This window comes from Myxocyprinus asiaticus, chromosome 25 (genome assembly GCF_019703515.2).
Source record: "Myxocyprinus asiaticus isolate MX2 ecotype Aquarium Trade chromosome 25, UBuf_Myxa_2, whole genome shotgun sequence".
Lineage (NCBI taxonomy): Eukaryota > Metazoa > Chordata > Actinopteri > Cypriniformes > Catostomidae > Myxocyprinus > Myxocyprinus asiaticus.
In genome coordinates, this window is record NC_059368.1 from 21,285,969 (window position 1) to 21,310,587 (window position 24,619).

Consider the following 24,619-nt stretch of genomic DNA (forward strand, 5'->3'; position numbering starts at 1 on the left):
TATTTTCACGGTCACTTGAGCTTTTTGACGTGGATGTACACGTCTTAAAGAGATGCACAATACCAGGTGTAAATGATGATGGTGCCAGTTAATACACATCTATAATGCATATTAATATCAGGGAATAAACAGGGCCCATACACAGCGGGAATGTGAGGGAAAACGAGTGAAGTCAAAACTGATGCACTAGGTTAAAATGTTTTTCTTGTTTCTTTTTTATCTGTCAAAATGACAGACTTTGGAATTATTCATCAATGTTTCAAAGATCAGTCAAATAACTGATTGTTAAGTGATTCTTTGTGCCCCACACTAAATAATGTCCTTGAGACCCCATGGTCGAGTGGCCTCTTTCAGCATCTTTGTGATGTGCAATTAAAAATTACAAGTTTCCTTTGTTGTTTTTAACTGACTGTAAAGAAGAGAAAGGGTATTAAAACGGGTATTATTCAGTGGCAGATGGATTGCTTGGATCTCATCTTTGGACTTACATTACATGGAAAGAGTCAGTCTTTTACTCTCAGCACACACTGAAAGATCTCCGTTGCTGAATTTCTTTGCCACTACACTACTAAATCACTGGTGAGTGAAGTCTGAAAGATTACTAGCCAGTGGCTAATCACAGACATTTTAATTGCATATGTGAGGGATTTCCGTGAATTGTAGAGGGTTTCGCATCCTTGGGATTTTAAGAATCAAAATCGGGATTGTTCAAATGAAGATCACGATTAAGAGGAAAATCAATATTTCATCAAAAAGATAAAAATGTGAATAAATAAGTATAATATTTTGTTTAAAACGCATCACTGTTCCATTATAAGTGTTCTTTGTGCGTGAAATACCCTATCATTTATTTACATGTAGGACCTACACAAGCATACAATACAGCACAAATTATGATTAAAACTTACATAATATTAAGTGTGTAAGGATTATGCATAGTGGCAAACTAGTAGCTTCTAGACATTTTTTTTTATTATTATTATTACAGTGATGCAGCCCACGGCACCTTATTTTTTTCTGCATTTGACCCCTGACCGAAAAAGTTTGGTCACCCCTGGTTTAACTGGACATAGTCTTTGATGTCAACAACAGAAGATATGGGCAGCGTTTTCTCCTCCCTTTTAAAAGTTGACAAGCCCATTTATTTTGCCCATTTATTATTATTCTGACTATGCACAATTATATTATTAGTTCAGTTTTATTACTTGTATTTTGCTTCATTTTCCCTGCTGTCCGCAACCCTTTCAGAACAGACCTGTGACCCATTTCTGTGCCACGAAACAACAGCTGAGAATCAGCATGTTCTCCATAGCATTCCTGCAGTGAATTGTATGAATGACTAACTGATGCACAAAATGAGAATGACAACAAACCACGTTTAAACAAATTAACAATGATGATCTAAGCATTTTTGTGTTTATATCCATAAATTTGAGAGTGTTAGTGTGATTTCCTTACCTCATGATGTTGAATCTGTGTCTGAAGCTCCTGTATGTTTCCTGTGGCAACGGGGCGGTCCTGAATGACACGGTGTGCCTCTTCAATAAGTCTCTGTAGGTTCTTCACTTCCTGTTCATATTGCTCATATTGCACCAAGGCCTCCTGGGAGAATGTGAAGAGAGATGCAAAATAAGCCATTACAACCACAAGTGCCCAGCTTGAATCAGATGAATCCTATGAGCATGATCCTGTGTGCCATTTGTAGCATGTACTGTATATTAAAGCACTCATATTGCACACTGCTGAAACACAGCATTTTTTCCCATGAAGAAGGACAAGTTTTGCTTTACATGTCCTCTTTCACAATATATGTGAATTTAATTAGCATAGTAGAATAAGTTGCAACCTGCTGTTTGTGTGTAGATACCTGTAGTATATTGCACTGCTGAATGGTGTTATGTTGGAGATGGCTGCTTTCTTGCTGCAGACTCTGCGCAGTAACACAGAGTGGCAACGTTGCCATTACCTCCTCTGGCAGCCGGAGGGCACTCTGACACATCTGCATCGCTTGCACCAGCTGCTTGAGACCCTCCATCTCTGACAACAGGAGCTAAGGAACAAATATTATTCAGCATTAGTTTTTTTTATTTCAGCTTTGGCATGGTACTAGTAACAAAATCAGCACATGCAAAGTGTCAATATAATGTGACAACACTATGTGGAGCACAGAATATAATGATTGCATTCATAAAGTATTTGCATTTCCTGAAGAAAACACCAGTGTTTGGAAGGCAGCAATCGAATAGTGTAAAACAAAAGTACGTTTTAAGTAAGGTTTTAGGCTTTGGCCCTGCATAAATGCAATGCTGTATCAGAACCGCTTCAGCAGCGTCACAACACTCAGCACACTCAGTCATGTTTTCTGTTGGCTGTGTATGAGAATCAACACATAACAGGACATCATTTGCAATGTGAAGGCAGCTAAATATAGTAATAGATTTAATAGAGAGAAATACCAATCATAGTTGTGTGTCTCTTTATCAGAACAGTAAATAGTCTGCGTAAAGTCAGTCAGTGAAAATAAACAGATGTTGAATCCTCCTCACACCACGTCTCCCCATATGGAATTTTTACAATTATGTGATTATCTTTGCTTACAGTTTGAATGTTGAACATGTTAAAATACTTTCTGCTATCCCAGCATAATATGCAAAGATAACAGCAGATTAACGGCAAAGTGAAATTATCTACAAAACAAAGTTTAAACCGAGACTCTATGTTAAGCGTTTTGGGAAGAATTAATTTGTGGAGAAGAATAAAAAGAGATAATGAAAAGAAATAAAAAAATATATAAATGTATTGCGCAACTTGCAAACACTATAACATTGGGAAATGTAATAAAACCAATGTATTGGAAAGTAAATGAAAAGTAAGTGAAATGTAAATGAAGATGAGTCTGAAAAGTGAGGAAATGTGAAAGTGATGAGTCAGTGTACCTGTCTCTGGGCCAGCTGTTCCCTGAGGCTGAGGCAAGCCAGATCAGGAGAGGTCAGAGTCTCCTGAACTCTCTCTATAGACTGATGGAGGCACTTCACATCACTCTCCAGTCTCCCCAGATCCTACACAGAGAGACAGACAGTAGTACCATTATTTCCACAACAATATCAATTTCTATAAGGTAGAATTTGAAAAGTTATGAACTAAAAGATTGCTTGAAAGTGAATGTTACGTTGGCTACAATGACAAATATGTTTATACAGGTAGATTTTCAATATTCCATTAGGTATGTTGTAAGAATTGAGGCATGTTTTAATATGCAGAAGAAGCTGCTTTAAAAAAACAGGATAAGGTGATGATCAAGAATGGTAAAGGAGATTTGTAAGAGGGATGCTATGCTAACTAGAGAGGTCAATCAATATGTATCTGCATGGCTGATTAATTGGCAGATATTTGGTATATATATTTTGGTAGATCACTAAATTTACTAATAAGACTGTGGGCTAAATAACAAAGTAATGACCCAGGAACTGAGGATTTAGTGAGATCACAGCTCATACAGTACACCATTGTGCCCCTGAGCAAGACACTTAACCTTAAGGTTGCTCCAGAGTAACTGCCACTGCAGTCAGTGCACAGTACTTTGACCTGGAATGTCTGCTAAAAATGACAAGATATCAGCTCAAGATATAGTGCTATCAGCTGAAGTTGGCCTAAAAACTAAGTAAAAAAAAAAAAATGCTCAGAGCTTCAGGCTTAAAAGGTCAGAAATGGCCAAATTACAGCAACTCTATGGAGAATAAAGAGATAATTAATAAAATATTAAATAGATGGTCCAGGCATTATCTGGCAAAGTTCCAGTCTGTGCAATACTAGTGGGCCTAGTTTTCAGTTTTGTCTTGCTCTGCTATAAAGTAAAAAGCGCTATTTATTTTATAATTAACTTTAAGTGGTGGTGGCATAGTGGGCTAAAGCACAGAACTGGTAAGCAGAAGGTTGCCAGTTCAATCCCCACAGCCACCACCATTGTGCCCTTGAGCAAGGCTCTTAACTCCAGATTGCTCCAGGGGGATTGTCCCTGTAATAAGTGCACTGTACGTCGCTTTGGAATAAAGCCTATGCAAAATGCATAAATGTAAATAATAGTTGTTAGTAAATTCGTTTTCTTCTCTGCTGATGTTTCAGAAATTGTTTTATGATTATTGTTTTTTTTCTTTTCCCATTTTTTTCCTTATTTTTTTCTGATTAACACTTTTAATGATTCAGACACATGAAACAGAAAAGCAAACATATATACACCGAATCAACTTTCAACCCCCATAATTCCCTTTCGCCCTCCCAATCCCCAACCCCACCTGACCCCCAACAAACATCCCTGTGGTCCAACTTGAAAATACACACACACACACACACAAAAAATAAATAAATAAAAAAAAATAAAAAATATATATATATATATATATATATATATATATATATATATAAAATAAAAAAATAAAAATCACATATTTAAAACTACACATCTCTCTCCACTTCCCCTCCCCGAGAGCCTTCCAAATATGCCAAATAGCTGCCCCATTTTCCATTAAACAATTCCAAGTTTCCCTGCCTTCTACATGACATTTCTTCGAATGCCGCCACCCTGCCCATCTCTATGCACCACTCCCGAAATGAGGGTGCTCCAGCTGACCTCCATCCCCTAAGGATGACCTGCCTGCCAATCATAACATTGGCTAGGACCCAAACTGTTATATTTATCCCCTATATTAATGACCGCCCCATCGCCTAAAATACAGGGTCTGTGGCAAAATGAAATTTGAGTGTCCAATTCATCACACATAAAACTCTGAACCCACAACCAAAAATCTTGGATCTTAACACAGCACCAAAAAACATGGGTTGTGTCCCCATCTTCTGATTGGCATCGCCAGCAGGTGGGTGTGTCTTTAAGACCAAGCCTATCTAGAGGGGGTCCAATAGAATCGATGTAAAATCTTAAATTGCATAAGGTGCACCCTTGCATCTCTAGATGTAGACTTGATGTTTTTAGAATCCTAGCCCACACTCCCTCCTCAATACCAAGTTTAAATCTTAATCTCCCATAATCTCGAGAGAAGTTGAAGCTCCATCCCCCAGACTCCGAATTAGCAGGGAGTAATACACTGATGCCTAATGGCCTTTTCCAAAAGCAGTAATCACCACTTCCAGAGTATTGGCTACTTTAAGGGGGTGTATACTACTCCTAAAAATAGTACAAAGCAGGTGGCGCAGCTGCTCATACAAGTCACTGAGCATGCTAACCTCCCTCACAATCCACTCTGTCCAGCAGAAAGGGGACTTATTAATACATAATTTTGGGTTCAGTCATATGCTCGAAGCAACATTTAAATAAATGTCTGAATTACACTCTAGACACTTTTATCCATACTGTGTGCAAATGCGAGATAATGGCGAGTAATTTAACTTCTCCGGTTAGTTTGATAGAAAGGCTTTGCAATGGCGAAACAGGGGCAAGAACATCCTGTTCAATACAAAACCAGGGAGGGGCTCTCTCAGGTGGAAGCGACCAATGAGCCAAATGTCTGAGACCGAATGCATAATAATAAAACTAAATCTTGGGTAGGCCTAGCCCACCTTTATCAATCGGCCTATGCAACTTACTGAAATGTAATCTGGGACGTTTACCAATCGCTATGCTATCAATTGCTTGAAATAAGAGTGGGGGACATTTACAGGGAGAGATTGTAGCAGGTAGTTGAATTTTGGAATACAATTCATTTTAAAAACATTAACCTTCTCAATTATAGATAAATGTAATGAAGCCCACATCGCTCGAAAACCTTTTTATTAAAGGGTCAAAATTAACTCTAACTAAATCACACAAATTTCCTGGGAATAAAATGCCCAAATACTTAATGCCCTGTTCGGGCCACTGGAAGGCGCCCTGATGAAAAGCCATTACTGGGCAGTACGCTGTCAGAGCCAAAGCTTCCGATTTAGACCAACTGACTCTGTATCCTGAGAACTTAGAAAAGGAATTAATAATTCTGTGGAGGCAAGGCATAGATCTAGTAGGGTCGGAGATGAATAATAAAATATAATCTGCGTAAAGCAAAAGCTTATGCGCCACACCTCCCGCCACCACCCCTGGAAAATCATCCTCCTTTCTTATCGCGGCTGCTAATGGTTCCAGGGCAAGACAGAACAATAATGTGGAAAGAGGGCAACCCTGCCGGGTGCCCCTATCCAGAGTAAAATAATTTTAAATTAATCAATTTGTTTGTACGGCCGCTACTGGGTGTCAGGTGTCTATAAAGTAACTTAATCCATCCAATAAAAGTATTCCCGAACCCATATATTTCCAAAATCTTAAAAAGACAATCCCATTCTACCATATCAAAAAGCTTTTCTGCGTCAAGTGAGATTGCAGCGACGGAAGTCTGATCATTTGCCACTGACCACAAGATATTGATGAAACGCCTAATGTTATCAGAAGAGCTACGACCTCGAATAAACCCCACCTGATCTATATGTATAAGAGATGTCATAACTTTACTTAATCGGTTAGCCAAAAGTTTTGACAATATTTTAACATCTAGCTGGATCAGGGAAACTGGACGGTAACTCTTACACTCATTTGGATCATTGTCCTTTTTAAGAATCAGACTGATCCGGGCTTGTGTCATGGTTGGAGGAAGCTTTCCAATCTTCAATAATTCCATATAAACTTATAGCAAAAGTGGAGCCAGTTCTGTAGCATAAGATCTAAAAATTCAGCAGCAAAGCCATCTGGCCCCGGAGCCTTGCCTGTAGGCAAGGCCTTAATTACCTCGCCAAGCTCCTCCAAGGTTATCTAAGAATCAAGATAATTATTTTGCTCAGTCGTCAGTTTAGGAAGTTCTAATACGAAGACGTGGAACTATAGAGATCAAGATAGAACTCTTTAAAATTCTTAGAATATCAATGGCCGAGGTAAATATTTCACCACCAGCAGATTTCACTGAGGGAATGGTAGAAAAAGACTCTCTCTGTTTTATATATCTAGCCAAAAGCTTCCCTGCTTTGTCCCCCAACTCAAAGTATGACTGTATTGCCCTGAATAGCCAAAACTCCACCTTCCGCGACAAAATAGTATTATATCTGTATTTCAATCTGGTCAATTCTCTGAGGCCATTAGACGACATTCGGCGCTTCAACTCTGCCTCAGCACTTTTAATATTCCCTTCCAATTCCACAAGTTCTTGTGCTTTGGATTTTTTGGTGAATGAGGCATACTGTATGATCCGGCCCCTAAGAACCACCTAAAGTGCCTCCCAAGCCACGCTCACAGAGGATAATGAGGACCAGTTGGTCTCCACATAGACATTGATTTCAGCCTTTAGCATATGTTGGAATTCAGGATTTTGCAAAAGGGATACATTAAAGCGCCAACTATATGATTTCTTTTCCTCCGTATGTAGCAACACCTCTGTGGAAATGTTCTTAGTTCAGGGCAATGGAGGAGTCAAGAGACAACGAAGCAGGTTCAAGGTTAGCTCTTTACTTGGCACTTTCTTTTAACACACAAACAATGGTAACTGTCATTATAGATAAACAAACAAATCAATGAGGCACACTCCCAGATGCTCTGGCTGTGGTGCTTAGGTTACTCTCTCCCCTCTCTGATGCTCTGGCATGCCTTTTAAGTCTCCCTCCGCCATCACTATAATGAGAGACAGGTGTTAAGAGATAATTATGAACCAGGTGACGAGCCTTACTGCTCTCTCTCTCTCCCGCAGACCAACACATGACCACGCCCCCCATATATATATTCTAGAGTAAATCTTATGGACTGTACTATATAAAAAACATTTATAGTCCCTACCAGATGGGTTCAAAAGTCTCCAAATATCTGTAAGACCAAGATTTTTACACATCCTGTGAAGTGTCACTGTTGCTCTAGGGGGCTTGCACACTTTTGCTTCACTATGATCAAGGACTGAGTCCACCAAAAGATTAAAATCTCCTCCCAATATTATATCATGAGGGGTGGCAGCAGCTTGTAACATCCCTTCAAGATCTATAAAAAAGCCCTGATCATCAACGTTAGGTGCATAAATATTCGCCAAAATAAGACTTTGTCCCTGAATTTCAGCTGAAACAATAATGATTCTTCTTAATTTATCTTTAATCTGTTTCAGACATTTGAATTGTAGATGTTTACTTATCAGTGTAATGACTCACCTGCTCTTACTCAAGCCAGCACTATAAAAAAAATGCCCACCCCATATCTTTCCAAATTTTTCAGCTTCCTGCGGGGAAAGGTGCATTTCTTGAAGAAACACTATATCATATTTCTTATGCTAAAGAAGATAAATAGCCTTCCTTCTTTTTATGAGGTGCCCACTATTTTGTTTTTCTTAATTTTTTAGGTCAAGCTCATTTTTCATCAAAAGAGACTAAAATGACACATTTAACCCTAATTTATTTACAAACTACAAACAAATCAGTATTTAAGAACACAAAACTGCCCCCTGCCACTTTTATAAGTCACACAAGCTGGGTTTCCATCCACATATTTATGCACATTTTGGGATATCACATAAAAACTGCTGGATTGAAACACCAAGAAGCAAATCAAATTTCCAAAATGTTCAAAACTTAAATGCTTGCTTGTGGTGGAAAAAGTCTTCATTCTATAAGAAAAAATTTGCATAAACTATGATGAAAATACAATTACAGAATAAACTCCTGTTGAATTTAAAAGGAATACAAAATGTGCATCAAAAATATCATGTAACTGAATAACTTGTTCATAACTGCACCAGCCAGCAGACCAATCATCCTATCTGAGATGTTGCTTTGGTCATCCAGAAATGATGGTGTCCTTAAAATCCCCCCAAAAATGTTATAGATCTGCACAGCAAAGACATAAGGAAAGAGGAGTGTACACACATAGTGGTCCAAGAACTTTGTGATGCACTGTTGCTCCCAGAAATGAGACAAAGTTCTTTACGGTGTTTTGTCTGTGTGCTCTAAACCGTGAGTATTTTATTAATAAAGGAGTCAGAGTGGCTACAATTTCTCCAGAAGTGACGATTTTGTTCTTTTGAACACATGTGATGGAAACACGGGTTTATTCGCACACTGTTTTTGTGATATTATGGTTTTTCGCATAAATTAAATTTGCAACTTGGATGAAAACATAGCTATTGTTATCTTGCAGAATTCCCCATGAGGTTACATATTTTATTGATTAAAAACTAAAGACAGGGCATATTACTCATTACTCACTAAAAAACTTGTTGAAACCTTCCTAAAAATCAGCTAGCCATTCTTTCTGATATGAGTTACAAATCAGGTCTTAAAAAAAAACAAAAACAAAAACAAAAAAGCGTAAACCCCATTTCTTCATGGCAATGTGCCAGTGATATAATTATGGCATGCATTAAGTCATGGATAATTTTGATGACTAATTAATGGGCACCACAGAGACATTTGTTTATGCATATCAAAATATATTCTACTAATCCCACAATAAATTGTCTGAACATTATAGATTTAACCTTTTAGTATAATTTAATGTAAAATAAGTTAAAGCAGTATAGTGTGCAGTGCATACACCAATTTAATGAGTCAGCGATTATGTTGAGATACAGAATGGAAAATAATTATGTTGCTCTCAAATGGGCCACTAGATGGCAATGTCTTACTTGCTTAAATTTACAGCAGACTTGAAGCTCATAGAGCAGTGATAATTGCAATTGATTTTTTAATTTGTTAATTTATCTATTTACACAACTGATTTTATTTATGCAGCATATTATTTTATATCTTGTATACATGCATACAGTAAATACACAATTCAAATATACAATGGGCATATGCTTATTTCTTGGACCAAACCTGACTTTCATTTCAGAAATTATTATAAAATGTGAATTGTATTAAAAATGCAGACACTGAGCATTTAACATAACCCTATTCAGTATGACATGTAACAAAGAACTGAAGAATAGAGTAAAAAAGGACCATGGGCACAGGTATAGTCCACCTGCAATAAACTCACTGCTGTCATTATATTAATTTGATGTAGTTGGGTGTTCTGTCATGCATTACCTTGGCTGCGTCCTGTAGGCTCAGTAGTCTGGATTTGGCTCTCTGCTGCAGCTCTTCAGCATGTCTGCTCAGTTCTGCCACCTGCTGGTGCAGAGCATCTGTCTGGACTACCTCCCCCAGAAGTACCACCCTCTCCACCAGACCCTCAAATTCTCCCTGGAGGTCCTGCCATTCTTGCAGTAAGGCCTGGTCAAGATATCACAAGATACACCTATATTACATTTCTGACTGCTATAGACAACAACAAGCGATTGTGGTCTGGTCAGGCTAGTCAGGGGGAGGGTGTGTGCCTGTGTGTAGGGGGGAGGCGGTCTGTCACCCTTTTGTACCCACCTGATGGGTTCTGATTTGCTCCTGCATCTGAGAGGCTGGACTCCAGATGATGTTGTCTGAGACCACAGTCTCTGCTTTTTCTGTCCAGTTGAGAGTTAATGTCAGCATTTCATTAAATTCTTCAAAGTTCTTCTCTGCCTAGAATGTAGAAAAAGGTCATATGTTGAGGAACCAAAAGACACATCATAACATCCAATACATATAGTAACATCTGGGAGGCATAGTACACTTGATTAAGTTCTGACCTTCTGAAGACCTGTGGTTCTTCCCTCTGCCAGCCTACTTGTCTGGGCATGAAGCTCAGTCATTTTGCTGAGGCTGGAGTCCAGTTGCTTGGCCAGGAGAGGGTTCTGCTCACCAAACTCCTGCACTGCCACATCTAGCTCAGACAGAGCATGACCACACTCATCCAGCTCCTCAAACAGAATCTGAATTAACAGAGAAGAGAGAACATGTGAAACAATGGTAGAGAAATAGCACTGGCCAAACGAGTAAACAAGCAATGATGGAACTGTGCACTTCAGTTGTCAGGAAAAAGTTTGACCACAGCTGTCAGAGACTGTGCAGTAAGTATTCATACCTCTGTCTCCTCTTTAGCCTCCTCAACATCAACAGCCTTCTGCTTGAGCTTCAAAGAGATGAGTTTGACTTTCTTGGAGATATCCTGAAGTCTGGTGTTAAAGTCTTCTTTAATATCTCTGCTGTGTTTGACCTCTCTTTCTCTTGCCTGCACCTAAGCACAGGAGAAATAAAAAAGGATGTGTTAAAGAGATGAAAAGAAAGAAAAATAGAGAAAAATACATGATGGAAAATGTAGATTTATGAATGAAGGAAACCTGATCTTCTGCTGAACCCAGTGCCAGTGTGACCTCTGCCAGCTGGGTGATGATCTCAGAAGGAAGGGTAGCGTGGAGGTCCTGGTATTTCATCTGTTGACGGTCTGCAATCTGCTTAAGGGTCTGCCGATGAGACTGCATGCCTCCATGAGCCGTCTAGCAGAGACCACAAAAACAAGCCCTCAACGGACCACACTGATTTCTAGGGATGCCCCCGACCAAAGATTTTCCTAGTCGACTAGTAGTCGTTAGTTTAAGCCATTAGTCGACTAGTTGTCGCACGTTTATGATATCAATTTAATTACTTAAATGTATATTTTTTGGGGGGCATCAGAAAATGGTTTGAGTTCCAGGGCTGAGAAAGGATGTTATAAGTAACATTGGTAACACTGTTCTATATTACAGAGAAATACTAAATGATAATAATGAACCTTTAAAATATTAATTTTACAAGCGCACGCAACAAGCGAGCCGCAGTGACACCAGCAAAAGTGGTAATGATTCTGAATGTGTCTGAAAAACCAGCAAGGAGACTGTCTGAACATTTTGTTAATTTATAGAGGGAAATGCACATTAGTGTTGTACTGACTGACGATGATCTCGGGGATCTACGATGGTCAGAGTGATTGTCAATAGCTGTTGCCTTTGACAATGTCAAGACGATATTTGGCTCGTTTACCCATGAATGTATTAAATTATTATTATTATTATTATTAGGCTATTATTATTATTATCAAATTAATATTACAAATAATTTGCCCGTAGACACACAGACACACGCTTCAAGAAACATACTTTATTATATTACTAAGAACAGATGACAGAAAAGCTCTCTATGCGCATGTCTGACACGCTGTTTGTACGGAGGCATGCAGTCTCATGGAACACACGCATGTAAAAGGTTCTCACTCTTTCTTTGTTTCTGTCTTCTGAATTTTTTTATTTTTTTTTTGCAAGAACAGTATTGTCTGTGCTGCATATGACCTCAGACATCTCAGCTCAGGAGGTGCTTTGAGTTAAGTTCACTTTATTTCCACAGAGCAGTTCATTGTGAACGCAACTCTGCAGCCTATACATCTGTGATTAAAACATAAAATAATAGAAAAACACGTTCACCTCGAACCATGATTTATATTTCAGTGATTATTATCATCATTATAATTATTATGTTTACATTTATAATTGTTTTTATGTCTTCATTTGTGTAAGTAATTTTTCGCCTGCATGTTTAGACGGATACTTGCCTGACGGTAAATTGAAAGGTGGTTACTAATATATATATTATTTTTTTGATCAATTCATTATTTTAATTGCTTTTTAGTTTCATTTGGAGTGCAATTTGAATTTAGAAATGTATTTGATTCAAGTTTTTCGCTTTTTAAATAAATTTATTTAATTTTCAATGCAAAATCACTAAAGCAAGAATATTCACCGATCCCTCAGCCCGGGGGTTGACGATGTAATTCGATATTGTGATATATATATATATATATATATATATATATATATATATATCTTGTGAAGGAGGGAACAAAAATAATTTATTCACACACATGATGTATTTTCCCAGACAACAAAATACCTGACCGGTAGAGAATGCACAGATGAAATAGGTTCTTTGCCAGAGAGATGTTGCCCTTCACAACTGTTGTAAGTTGAACAACACACAATTTAATTGCACATTTCTTTCCCGTTTCATTTGAATTTTTAGTTAAAATAAATAAAAAATAAAGTTCAAATCGAGGTGTCTTGCTTTATTGTGTTGGCTTAACCCTAACCCTGCTTAACGAAAATTACGCCATATTACCACCTAGTGTCCAACCAGAGGTAATACCGGTGTTCGTCGGCTTCCTGTGGAGTTTTTTTTTTCTGCGTCCAACCAACCAATCAAAACTTGGTCGACCAAGACTCTTCTCATCGACTAACGTTTGGGGGCAGCCCTACTGATTTCCAACATCTGTTTCATTATGGGTAATGCAAACTGGGTTGTAGGGTTGTAGTTAGAATGTGAGTATTCTCTGTTTTTCTCCACAGTAAGGTGCTCTACAGTACCTTCAGGTCAATAAGCAGGGTGTCCAGGTCTAGTGTGGGGCTCCGCAGCAGTCCCTGAGTATCCTGGATCCAGCCTTTCAGTAGGTCCAACTCCCTCACCACTTCCTCCCTCTCTAACAGCTCTACCTGCACCTGCTGCCTGCTGGCACACACCTGCTGCAACAGACTGAGGGAGAGAAAGGCAATGGAAAACACATGTTATGCAAATTATTGAAATGCAAAGCAAATGACAAAACCAGAAAATTCTATAAACTTTATATATTTTGAGTAGTGGGCAACCGATACAGGTTTTATGGCCAATGCAGGTACCAACATCTAGATAGACAGACAGACAGACAGACAGATGGATTGAGATGCACCATCGCTTCAATTGGTGTAGATCGATTACACATACTTGTCATATTTCTCCTGAATGCTTTGAATCTCCAGCAGACAGGGGGTCTCTTGATTGTCCTTGCAGGGTGTTGCAGTGTGATGATGGAGGAACAGGCTGCGCACATGGTGTCTGAGGAGGGTCAAGGCGCTGATCTCTCTCTCCACCTCTTGACTGAAAGAGTCATAGTACTCCAGCAGACTGTGTAGGGCTGCCATGCTGGAGGCTTTTTCCACCATGCTGTCAGGACCACGGCTGTGCAGGTCCTCACACACAGTTCGCATTTTCTCCAGCTAATCACATGTGGGATGTGTTACTTACTCCAACAGGGAAGCAGTTTTTACTTCTTTTACTATCTACTACTATAAAATATTGTTTATTTTATTGCAAAAATGTTTATTATTCAAAAATTTAAATAGAAAATTAGAAACACATTTTAATATTGTTTAAAGGTGCAGTTGCCTATATAGGAAATAAAGTTTTGGGCTTTGTTGATTGTATAATGTAGATTTGTGAAAGCTATAACGCAAACAAATATTTAATTACAGCTTCATCCAACTGAATCAGCCATGGTGTCATTAAGAATTAATGCAGTGTGAACCCAATTTATCCTTAATATTAAATAAGATAAAATGGGTTAAGCTGTCAGAAACTGAGGTCACAATAAAGTAGCTATCAATATAACAGCATCTGTGTACTGCAGGATATCAAAGACATAAATTGCTCTTAATAATGGATGGAAAAACTCTTTGTGGTTGTGCTGTTCTCCCTGTGCTGTATCCAGTCATACAAGAACTATGACTCATTCTTACTGAATAATGTCATATCCTCAGTTAAACAATGAAACAACACAAAGGCAGTACTGTATGTGCTGGCAAAAATAAATCAATGAACTTATAAAGTTACTGTTAACATTTCAGAAGAAATACATTTTCGAGCACTACTTGCTGGAGGGACCTTATCATATTCACATTATCAATACTGATATGGGTGCTTAAACTCTAATAACTTTTTTACTTACAGTATCTAAGTATGAATGCTGAGTAGTTTCATACTGTATATAAAAAGTATTGTATAAGTTGTGTCTCTGTTACACAACATGTACAGTATACACTTCACTGACAGACTTCCTCTTATGATGTCATTTACTGTGGTTGCAGCAGAGATTTATGGGAGAAGTGGTGAGTTGGCACCTTTCATGTTGTAACATTTTTAGGTTGTGATTGCCAAGCATTACATCATTCTGAGCCCACTGCCTGCAGCAAATAACCCGTCTGATCTCAAAACCTGGATAACTCGAATAACTATTTTTTTATTATTTCAGAACCAGATTTATTCTGAAAAGATTTATTTAGGTATACTACTGGGATCACACTGCTTACAAAATGACAGATATTACTTCTTTATAAATGATGATGGCATATACTGTTATATTTTTTACATAGAGTAATAGGAGCATTTAACTGAGTTAATAGACAAATTGAATTAATCTGAAAATTAGTTTCATAGGAATAAATGTCAGTTAATTTACATGTACTGAATTACATTAAAAAAATATGCAATTTTATAATTATTTGGGCATTTAACAATCATTTTATTTTCCTTTATTCTGCTTTTACAAAACAGGTCTTGTATCTGATTTGCCAAATAGCATTTGGCTGATTACATTTTCTGAAATGGAGAACCAAAGAGTATCAACTCATGAAAGCCCAGTACCTTCTCCCTGGTGCATCTCCAGTTATGTGCAGAGTCCTTGAGGGCTTTCACTTGAGCTCTAGTAACACTGTACAGCCGAGTCCACCGATGGCCCAGTGAATGGACTGACTGAGTAATAGTGTAATTTAAGACAAGCTGATCAAACTGTGCAGATTGTTTTTTCAGTCCATTCAGTGTGTCTTCAAAACCATGAACCTGTGACACAATTCCCTGTAAAAAAAAAAATAAAAAAGAAGAAAAAAAAGACATTTAGATAATAGATATTTAGAAAAATTCCCATATCTATTTCAGTTTCACTGTATTAAATGCTTAAAGGAATAGTTCACCCAAAAATGAAAATTCTGTCATCATTTACTCACCCTCATGCCTTTCCAAACCTGTATGACTTTCTTTCATGGATCACAAAAGAGGTTAGGCAGAATGTTAGTCTCAGTCACCATACACTTTTATATGAACATAAATTATGACTGAGGCTAACATTATGTGTTTGTGTGCCATAGAAGAAAGAAAGTCAAGTGGGGTTGGAGCAGTATGAGGGTGAGTAAATGATGACAGAATTCTTATTCTTGGGTGAACTATCCCTTCAACAGTGCAATATATTCCAAAGTAAGGAAAGAAATAGACAATAGACCTGGTATAATCCGAGCTTCTCTTCAGCCTCTTGTAGAGAGTTTGCATTGGCAGATGTGAACTCTGTCATCATCTTCTCAACTTCACTCATCTGCCTGATAACTTCATCTATCTCATCTTGGAAGGATCTCCACTGAGCTAGGCATCTAACAAAGCAAAGTAAGCATGTGACTTAAAATCCAGTTGCATACAGAGTATAACACATCAACGTCTGTAAATCACTATTGGAAATGTCAATAAGAACAGCAAATATAATGTTGTTAATATGAATAAGGCAGTTATGGGCCTTGCTTGCCTCATTCTTTCATTTAAAAGTGTTACGCCAAAACCTCATTAGTATTACCGTTTCAAGCTGTCCTGATGATGTTTTAGCTGCTCAAGAACCTCTGAGCCCTTGCGGGAAGACTCCACATAATGTTGCTGGATTTGCTTCATAGTAGTGGGGCTCAAAAAGTCATCCATTTGAGGGATCAGAGCCTGCATCTCCTGCATGATACTCTTAAAAGTTTGTTCCCGGGCTATCACTTTTTCGAAGTCTTCGAGATAATCTGAAAGTTTCTCTAGGTCTACCTCATGGGGGGCTGGCTCAAGTAGAGCACCAGCATCCTCAAACCACTGCTGGATAGACTGTAAGGAACGATGGTATCTCTGAAGCAAAGAAAGAACTGACTGCAAGGCCACCTTAGAATACAGATAACAGTTTAAAGAAACATCGGGTTAGTTTTCAATATTTCATTACTAACTCAGTCAGTATTGAAAAGCATAACAGTCTGGAATTAAAAACAGAAACTTACCTGTTTGGTGTTGAAAGCTTGTTGAACATCAGTCTTCAGCTTTGGAATATCCATTAAAGTGGTTTCAAAGTGCTTGGGTAACGGCTGTTGGTCTTTCATGTACTTCTGTTTCTCTTCATAAGTTATAGCATCTAATACCCTAAACCTAGATTTTATTTCTTCTTGAAGTACCAACAGTGTCCTGACCTCCTCCTGCACAATCTCAATGTTTGTCTCTTCAAACGTTAATGGACATCTTAATCGATCCCTAAGATTTTTGATCCACTCTACTAATGCTTTGATATCCATTTGAAAATCCTTATTTCCCATACAACCTCTCTCACACTCTTCTATGCGTGCATTTACCCTTTGCTTTAAGGTAAGAACTTGTTCCTCCCTGAAGACAACCTGAGTCTTGAGGGTCTCTGAGTCAAAGTGCTGGTTGAGGTCCTCTGTCTGTGCTATGAGATCCTCTGAATAGGAACTAACTTCTTCAAGATCTTTTAATAGCTCATATAGTGTAGATAATCTCTCCATGGCATCTGACGCCCCCTCTGAGTCAAGTTTGTCAAGCTGCTCATTGAATGAAGTCATTCTATCATCCATTTTTTCAGTAATTACTCTGTGCTCATCTAATATTTTCAGCGGTTTACGTAGTTCTTTCATCTTATACTCTATCTGGTGATTGAGCATGCAATGGAGATCAACTAGCTGGTCAATGACTTCAGGTGCATATGGCTGGCCCATGCTTAAGAAATGCTGAGTTTTACCCCTAAGCTCTTTCATTCCCTGGAAGAGATTTGCAAGACATTTCAGTAGCTCTTCGTAACTGCTACTTAATCTTTCTCCCTCCTCAAGGCTTTGGTTGGCTGCCTGATTCTCTAAAGCATCACACTTCTCCTGCAGTTCCTCCAAAGCTTTCCGTGTAACATATATAAGTGACTCAAATTCCCTGCGTTCCAAAAACACTTGTTGAATCCTATCGCGTTTCTCTCTGATTAACAACAGCATGTCATTGTACTGTTGTGGCAGGCCATTAAGTTTCTCATCTAGGTAGCAGTGGTCCACCTCATTTAAGGTGGGAAGAATCTCCTGTCCTGCTCTTTGGACAATAAGCAAAAGATTCTCATACTCTGAAGCTTGATCCAGAAGCTGCTGGTACTTGGTCAACTGGTTCTGAAGGCCCTCATCATTGACACTTTGGTAAATAATTGGAAATGTGGCCACCTCTGCCTGTTTCAGCCAGTCACAGATTTTGTCCAGGTCCACTATGAAGTACTTTCGAATGACTAGCGCTTTCTCTAAATACTGCAGATGCTCTGTGCTCTTCTGCAAGGAGGCCTCAAAGGTTGCTTGTAACTCCTCCAGCTTCTGAAGGGTTTCCTCCTTCTCCTCTGTTGCATCCTTCACTAATTCTCGTCCCTGTGTCCAAAGTGATGTCAGCTCCATCTGATATGCTCTAAGGCTGCTGGTAAAATTCTTACAAGAAGACACCTGTTTGTGCAGTATGTTTGGTAAGAGTGCAACATGATCATCTGCAAGAGCCCTCTGCTCTTGCTTTTTAATCCATTCCGCTGCCCTGTCCAGGGCTTGGAGGAACTGTGTTCGTTCTGTAAATACTTTACTAAGGCTTTTACGATACTGGGCTGCCTTAGCTCCAAGTGCTTCTATCTCTGCTTGTGCTTCTTGGACCAAAGTCTGGAGTTTCCTCCTCTCATTAAGACCTAGACGAGAGGAAAGGCTGCTGGCATCTGTCACAGCCTCCGCCAGAAGCTTCTGCTTGGCCTCCAGTTCTGCACAAAAGCTCAAGTGATCAAACAGAAAGCTTTGGGCCAAATCTGCTGGGGGACTGGTCTTAAGCACTTCAGAGAGGGATGGCTGCTGCAGCTCTGCCCACTCTTGTGCCTCTCGCAAATGGTCCTCCAGTTGATTCAATTCTTCCAGTGTTTTGGATGAATCTTGGATTTTCTGTTGGACAAGCGATTCTACCTGAGTCCAACGTTGCTCCAGATAACCCACCTGCTCTTTAACAAGGTCCCGGTCCTCCAAGCTCAGACGAGGCAGGATCCCATGCCTATTATTTCTCAGGTCATCCAGCACACATCTCTGGTCCATAAGGTCTGTGGATAACGTCTTCAAGGCATCCAGGCACTCAGCTGTGCTCTCAATGTCTCCCCTGGAATAAAAGTTCTACTTTTTACTTTACGACCAAAAATAATAATGACTGACAAAAATATCTGAAGAACAACGTATGGCAACTATCAAACATGAATATGCTGTATAAAATTTGAAAATGGAAATTTTGCATGCCTGGCCAGTTGATCCCATTTTCTGGACAGCTGGTCAAACAACTCCTCCACCATACAAATGCAGTCATGATAGTCCCCACTCCTCTGTAGATCCTCCTCTTTCTGTTCCAGCATCTGTGCAGCCTGTCTGCCCAGATCCAGCCAGGCACAGCGCAGACGCCCAACTTCCATAAGCTCGGGGGACTCCTGACCAGCCGCTAGCCTATTAATGCTTTCTCTTAACTGGGTCAGATCAACCTGCCTGGCTCGTATCTCCTGGATAAAGTCCTTCGTAGCATAAAATATAGGGTGTTATTAATAAATGCAGCCTGTCTTTATTTGATATCCTCTCAAATGGACAGCTCTGTATGTCACCCTCTGTTACTGGCAGCGAGTGAGCTTTAAGGTAATTGGGATTTTCATTCATTCTATTGTTGACAATTTCTCAGCACATCCCGAGGTGGTAATATCTGTTATTTTTCACACACAATGAAGGGGTCTGCCTAGACGCTGTTATTACAGGCACTGACAAATCAATTCTCACATCCATAATTACACGAAGATAAGTAATCTGGGAAGAAATCCTTATTAATGAATTCTTCCTGCCAGGAAATGTAACAGAGGGCAAAGATCACAAGAGCTTTCAGCAAACACAGAATAGACTGCATCTTATAAATCGATATACAGAAACCGCCCATCTATTCAAATCATCTTAATGCAATATTAAATTTGCTGTAGTGTTTCTGCACAATATCATATACTGTAACTCTTATTTCATAAACATGGCTAATCTTTTAACTGACTTCAAATGGCTGTCATTTGGTCACAAAGCTGTTGCTTACCTGAGCCTGTTCCAGCTGGTTCTGAGCAACCTTTGGCTCGAGCTCAGCTGGCCTCCTCAACATGCTCTGGAGGAGTTGTTCAGCCTCAAGGAGACGACATTCAAGGTTAGATCGGAAGTCCTTGATCTCTCTCCAGTTGTCCGCTAGATCCTGAGATTCCAACATCCTCTCCTCGATCTGTATTCAGGGCAAAATTCTCTGTATATTTTCTGACCAAGTCGTTTAATCAGGATTTGGAATGGCATGAGAGGTTGTGAAATATTGATCAGTTTATTAGACTAATTAAGACAAAATTCGTACTAGTTCGTTTACATACTGTATGTACCCAGTAAGATTAATTTACATATCCAACCGAGGGCCTGGGTAGCTCAGTGGTAAAGACACTGGCTACCACCCCTGGAGTTCGCTAGTTCGCTAGTTCGAATCCCAGGGCATGCTGAGTGACTCCAGCCAGGTCTCCTAAGCAACCAAATTGGCCCGGTTGCTAGGGAGGGTAGACTCACATGGGGTAACCTCCTCGTGATCGCTATAATGTGGTTCGTTCTCGGTGGGGCGTGTGGTGAGATGAGAGTGGTTGCCATGGTGGATGGCGTGAAGCCTCCACACGCGCTATGTCTCTGTGGCAACGCGCTCAACAAGTCACGTGATAAGATGTGCGGGTTGACAATCTCAGATGCGGAGGCAACTGGGATTTGTCCTCCACCACCCGGACTGAGGCGAATCACTACGTGATCACGAGGACTTCAAAGCACATTGGGAATTGGGCATTGCAAATTGGGAGAAAAAAAAAGAAAACTAATATTTACATATCCAACCATTTTAAATGAGTTGAAAAATAGGTTTATATAAAGTTTACTTAACATATTTAAGTTATAACATTTTAATACATTTCTAAAAGGCTATAGAAGACAGTGGAACAGCCATGAGTCACTGACCTGAAGTTTGACCTGCTGTATCTCAGTAGCTTTTTCTCGCACATTCTCATCAGACAGATCACAGGTAGAGCACACCAGCTGCAAAAAGGTGCTAGCCTGCTCCTGTAGAGTTCGATCCTGCTTCATCTGATAGGAAATTAAAGACACCCCCAGAAACCAAATCAGATGTAGTTTATAATACGTAAAGATGCCTGACCTTCTCTTACCAATTCTCTCAATGTGCCAAAAAGTCACTGTACATATATAAAGTAACAAAAAATGAATATATACCTGTGTTAGTGCCTCCTGTAGGCAGTGTGGTGCCTGCACAGGAAGTTGTATATCCATTTGTACATTTCCAAGCCATGTCTGACACTGTTGCAAAGTATCCCGCGCACTTACATGCTTCTGCAATTCCCGATCCAGACTCTGATACACCTGCACAAAGACGGAGAAGAGTTTGTTTTAAAACTTAAAATAGCCACACTGAATGACACACTGAATATAGTGTATTATAGAAAGTGGGTCACGGATCATTGTCTGCTGGGCTGTCATGCGTACAAATGGCCGAATAGAAGGATAGAACTGTACATTTGCAATGTTTGGGGCAACAGTGACCTCTATTGTTGGATCGTGTTAATATCTCCAGGTTTGCGTAAATGACCGTAAGTCAGAGGCTGCATTTCTCTGATGTTAATTATTAGCTGTCCAATCACAATAATCCATAAATGCTATGAATCATTCTTTTTGGACAAGGTCTCTTTATGTAGCGCTGCATGCGCTAGCAGCCGCTTGTGGCCCTTGAGCCACCTTTTGCGGCCCGCATTACGATTTCATCATAAAAAATATATTAATCAATAGCCTATCAAATGTGCATGAATTCAATTAAGGTCTTCCTTTATTAGTGGGTTTACGGTAGCTCTATGAATGGCTGAAGCACAGCACAGTTAGAAAGGGAAAAAAACTGCAAAAGGATGTAACGAATGAAATAAACAACAAAGAATATCTGAGCACAGCTGATGTTTAATGAGAGCGGCGGTCTGTCAGTGGGCGCATTCATAGAAACAGTATGTGCGCACACACGCGTCAAGAATGCGCGCTCTCAGTCTCACCTGAGAGTCACTCATCAGTGCGAATCTGTCAAACTCGTTTGAATGGCTTAACAGAGATTTTTGCTTGTCATGAAAACAGTCATAACAGGGAAAAATAATAGTTTATCCTGCAATAACGGCGTTGAGATGCCTTCATGCAAATGCTAATTAATGAGCTGTGTTACTTCACCGTAAAACACTAAAGAGGGTGAACAAATCTTTATGACTTCTCACTGGAGTATTTTTGGAAAGTAGCATCTCAGGTGAGTGTGATGTTGAACACTCATGGAGTTATAAGCTGACAGTGTCTTTGACAGTGACAACAGAACTGATCATATCTGAAAGTGGGTCTTTGAAAAATGTAAACCAAACCATGAGAAAACTGAACGGTTACATCCCTAATTTAGGCTTTAATATAGGCTTGTATGATATTATATTATACTATAAAATTAAGAATACTTAATATAAAAAGCCCAACCCCACCAACCCCCCCCCCCCCCCACTTCAAAAAAAATTGGGCTGCAGTGGGCAAAAGGTTGAGAAACACTGTTTTAGAATATAGACTGGTATTTCAATTGAACTAAAATGAAAAAAATATAATGTATAGAGGTCAAAACTGAGCTAATACATCATATGTCATTTAAATTATGCTCTTCATTTTCTGCAGAAAAACAAAACCTCACAGGATGTTGCAAGTACTACTTAACTGTATAAAACATATGAACAGCATGACAAAAGGGAGAATGACATGAGTAGGGCACACGTTAACTATGCTAAATTGGGTCAAAATAAAGCCAAGTCCATTTGACAAGTGTTGAATGCTCTGGCATCCCTAATCCCATGAGCAGAAAAGCTGACGCTGATTGACATTCTTAATACAAAAACCCTCACAGGGGGCAGGTGATGACAGGCTTGCTTTGGCAGACGGCAAGAGTTGGCAGAGCACGTGCAGACTGAGATTGACATTGACCAGATTGCCAGGTGGCGGGATTTACCATGTGGCATTGTTCTAGCAAGTTTGGCACAAGATGTTTGGTAGGGGGTATAAACTAGCAAACAGAGAGGAAGGGGTTTTAGCAATGTCTGGGGTTGTGTTGACTGATTTGGACTTGATGGGCAAAATAAAACTGGCATAGGGAAGGGGGTGAGGTATTAATAGACTGGGTGGTTTGCTTAGAGAGTGGCAGAGCAGACATGTGTCATATGGCAGAGAGTAGTTTGCAGTTGCCACATTTGGGGTGCATGTGATTACAGTTCTTATAGGAAAGCAGGTGGCGGCTTTTGGTGGGACACTGCAAGAGCTAGAGTAGGGGGGAAATGGTGATTTGCTAAAGGGGTGTGTGCACTCACTTTCATTGCCATGGGCTTTAATGATATGCTTTCATGGAGAAATTACTTCTTAATGCCTCCTGATGGGTCTTCTTGTAATGACACTGGCATGCATAAGACAAAATGTCAAGCAGATTTCATTGCCACATGGCCAGACTACCAGGATAATTGACTGCCTGGTAAAGGTTGATTTAATCTGATTTAAAAGACTAATAAATTGAGAGAAGTATTTTGTTAACACTTTAGTGCATCTAGGAAGCTAAAAAGGGTAGATTAAAATAGTCAGGAGATTCTGGCAGACTGGCAATACGTTTGAGCACATTTGAGCTGGCTGGAACGACCTTTGAGGTGAGCAGGAGCGCAATACATAGTGACATTGACACAATGACTAGAAACCATACAATTAATAAGCACAAAAAATTCCAAATTCCTCAAAGTGTTTACATTCACTACAATTAATTCAGTGGTTTAGGCAAAAATAAACCAAGCTGGTGACACTTTACAAAAAGGTTGTGTATTACAACATTAGTTAACACAATATATATCATGAACTAATAATGAACAATACTTTTATAGCATTTACTAATCTTGAAAATGTTCATTTCTACATATACATTTTTACCATTAAAAGTTGTATATGCTAACATTAGCTAATGCATCATGAACTATCATGAACAAATAATGAACAATAGTATATTTTAGGGTTGTGAATTGATTAAAAAAAATGTAACTAATGAATCACACAGTTTGCTGTGATTGAGATTAAATTATGGTACATGATGCACTACAACAAACATTAAAAAATCATCATAAATATATTTACTTTATACTTTGTCTCAATGAACATGCAAGAAATTGGTTAGTCATCATTTATTTGAATTATTTAAATATGTACATGTTAAAAAAAAATTATTATAGTTTTTTTATTTTTTTAATTTGTGGGTAGAGTTAATTAGACAATTTTTTACACTTATTAATCTTTGATACAAATATATGTATACATGCCATAAAATCAGTGGACATGTTGTAATTACAATTTGGGCAAAATCTTCTGGTGTTTTCCAGTGGACTTTTTTTAATAATAGGATCAATTGGGCAGATTCAATTCATCTCAAACTTTATTGACAAGAGAAACTTAAGTGTACATTGCCAATGCATTATTAGACACTATAAATATAGATATAAAACATACTGAAAGCTGAAGTTTAATTTGCTGTAGTTTAAAATCTCAAAACTATCATATTCTCTGGCTGCCGCTCAGTCACTAAAAGTACCTGGCTGCAGCTTGATGAACGTGTCCTTCTCAGTCTCTATCGCCCACATGCGGGGTCTCACTCGGGTGGTTTTCGCTTTTGTCAGTGGTTCAGATAAAAGTAAATGAGCATTTTCAGGAAATGAGAAGAGATA

General features: G+C 39.0%; 1 protein-coding gene across 1 annotated transcript in view; it reads right to left on the reverse strand.

The window, feature by feature from the left end:
• Window positions 1–24,619, reverse strand: part of syne1a (spectrin repeat containing, nuclear envelope 1a) — a 193,871-nt gene that overhangs the window by 58,909 nt on the left and 110,343 nt on the right. Inside the window, exons 73-90 of the mRNA XM_051654915.1 lie at window positions 21,084–21,230; window positions 20,814–20,939; window positions 19,879–20,055; window positions 19,059–19,324; window positions 16,770–18,924; window positions 16,319–16,656; window positions 15,977–16,121; window positions 15,346–15,555; window positions 13,651–13,922; window positions 13,257–13,422; window positions 11,205–11,360; window positions 10,949–11,101; window positions 10,614–10,796; window positions 10,369–10,506; window positions 10,036–10,221; window positions 2,937–3,059; window positions 1,868–2,050; window positions 1,459–1,602 (exon numbers count right to left, since the gene is read on the reverse strand). Of these exons, the coding sequence (XP_051510875.1) occupies window positions 1,459–1,602; window positions 1,868–2,050; window positions 2,937–3,059; window positions 10,036–10,221; window positions 10,369–10,506; window positions 10,614–10,796; window positions 10,949–11,101; window positions 11,205–11,360; window positions 13,257–13,422; window positions 13,651–13,922; window positions 15,346–15,555; window positions 15,977–16,121; window positions 16,319–16,656; window positions 16,770–18,924; window positions 19,059–19,324; window positions 19,879–20,055; window positions 20,814–20,939; window positions 21,084–21,230 (5,268 nt within the window). The remainder of the gene's footprint in view (window positions 1–1,458; window positions 1,603–1,867; window positions 2,051–2,936; window positions 3,060–10,035; window positions 10,222–10,368; window positions 10,507–10,613; window positions 10,797–10,948; window positions 11,102–11,204; window positions 11,361–13,256; window positions 13,423–13,650; window positions 13,923–15,345; window positions 15,556–15,976; window positions 16,122–16,318; window positions 16,657–16,769; window positions 18,925–19,058; window positions 19,325–19,878; window positions 20,056–20,813; window positions 20,940–21,083; window positions 21,231–24,619) is intronic.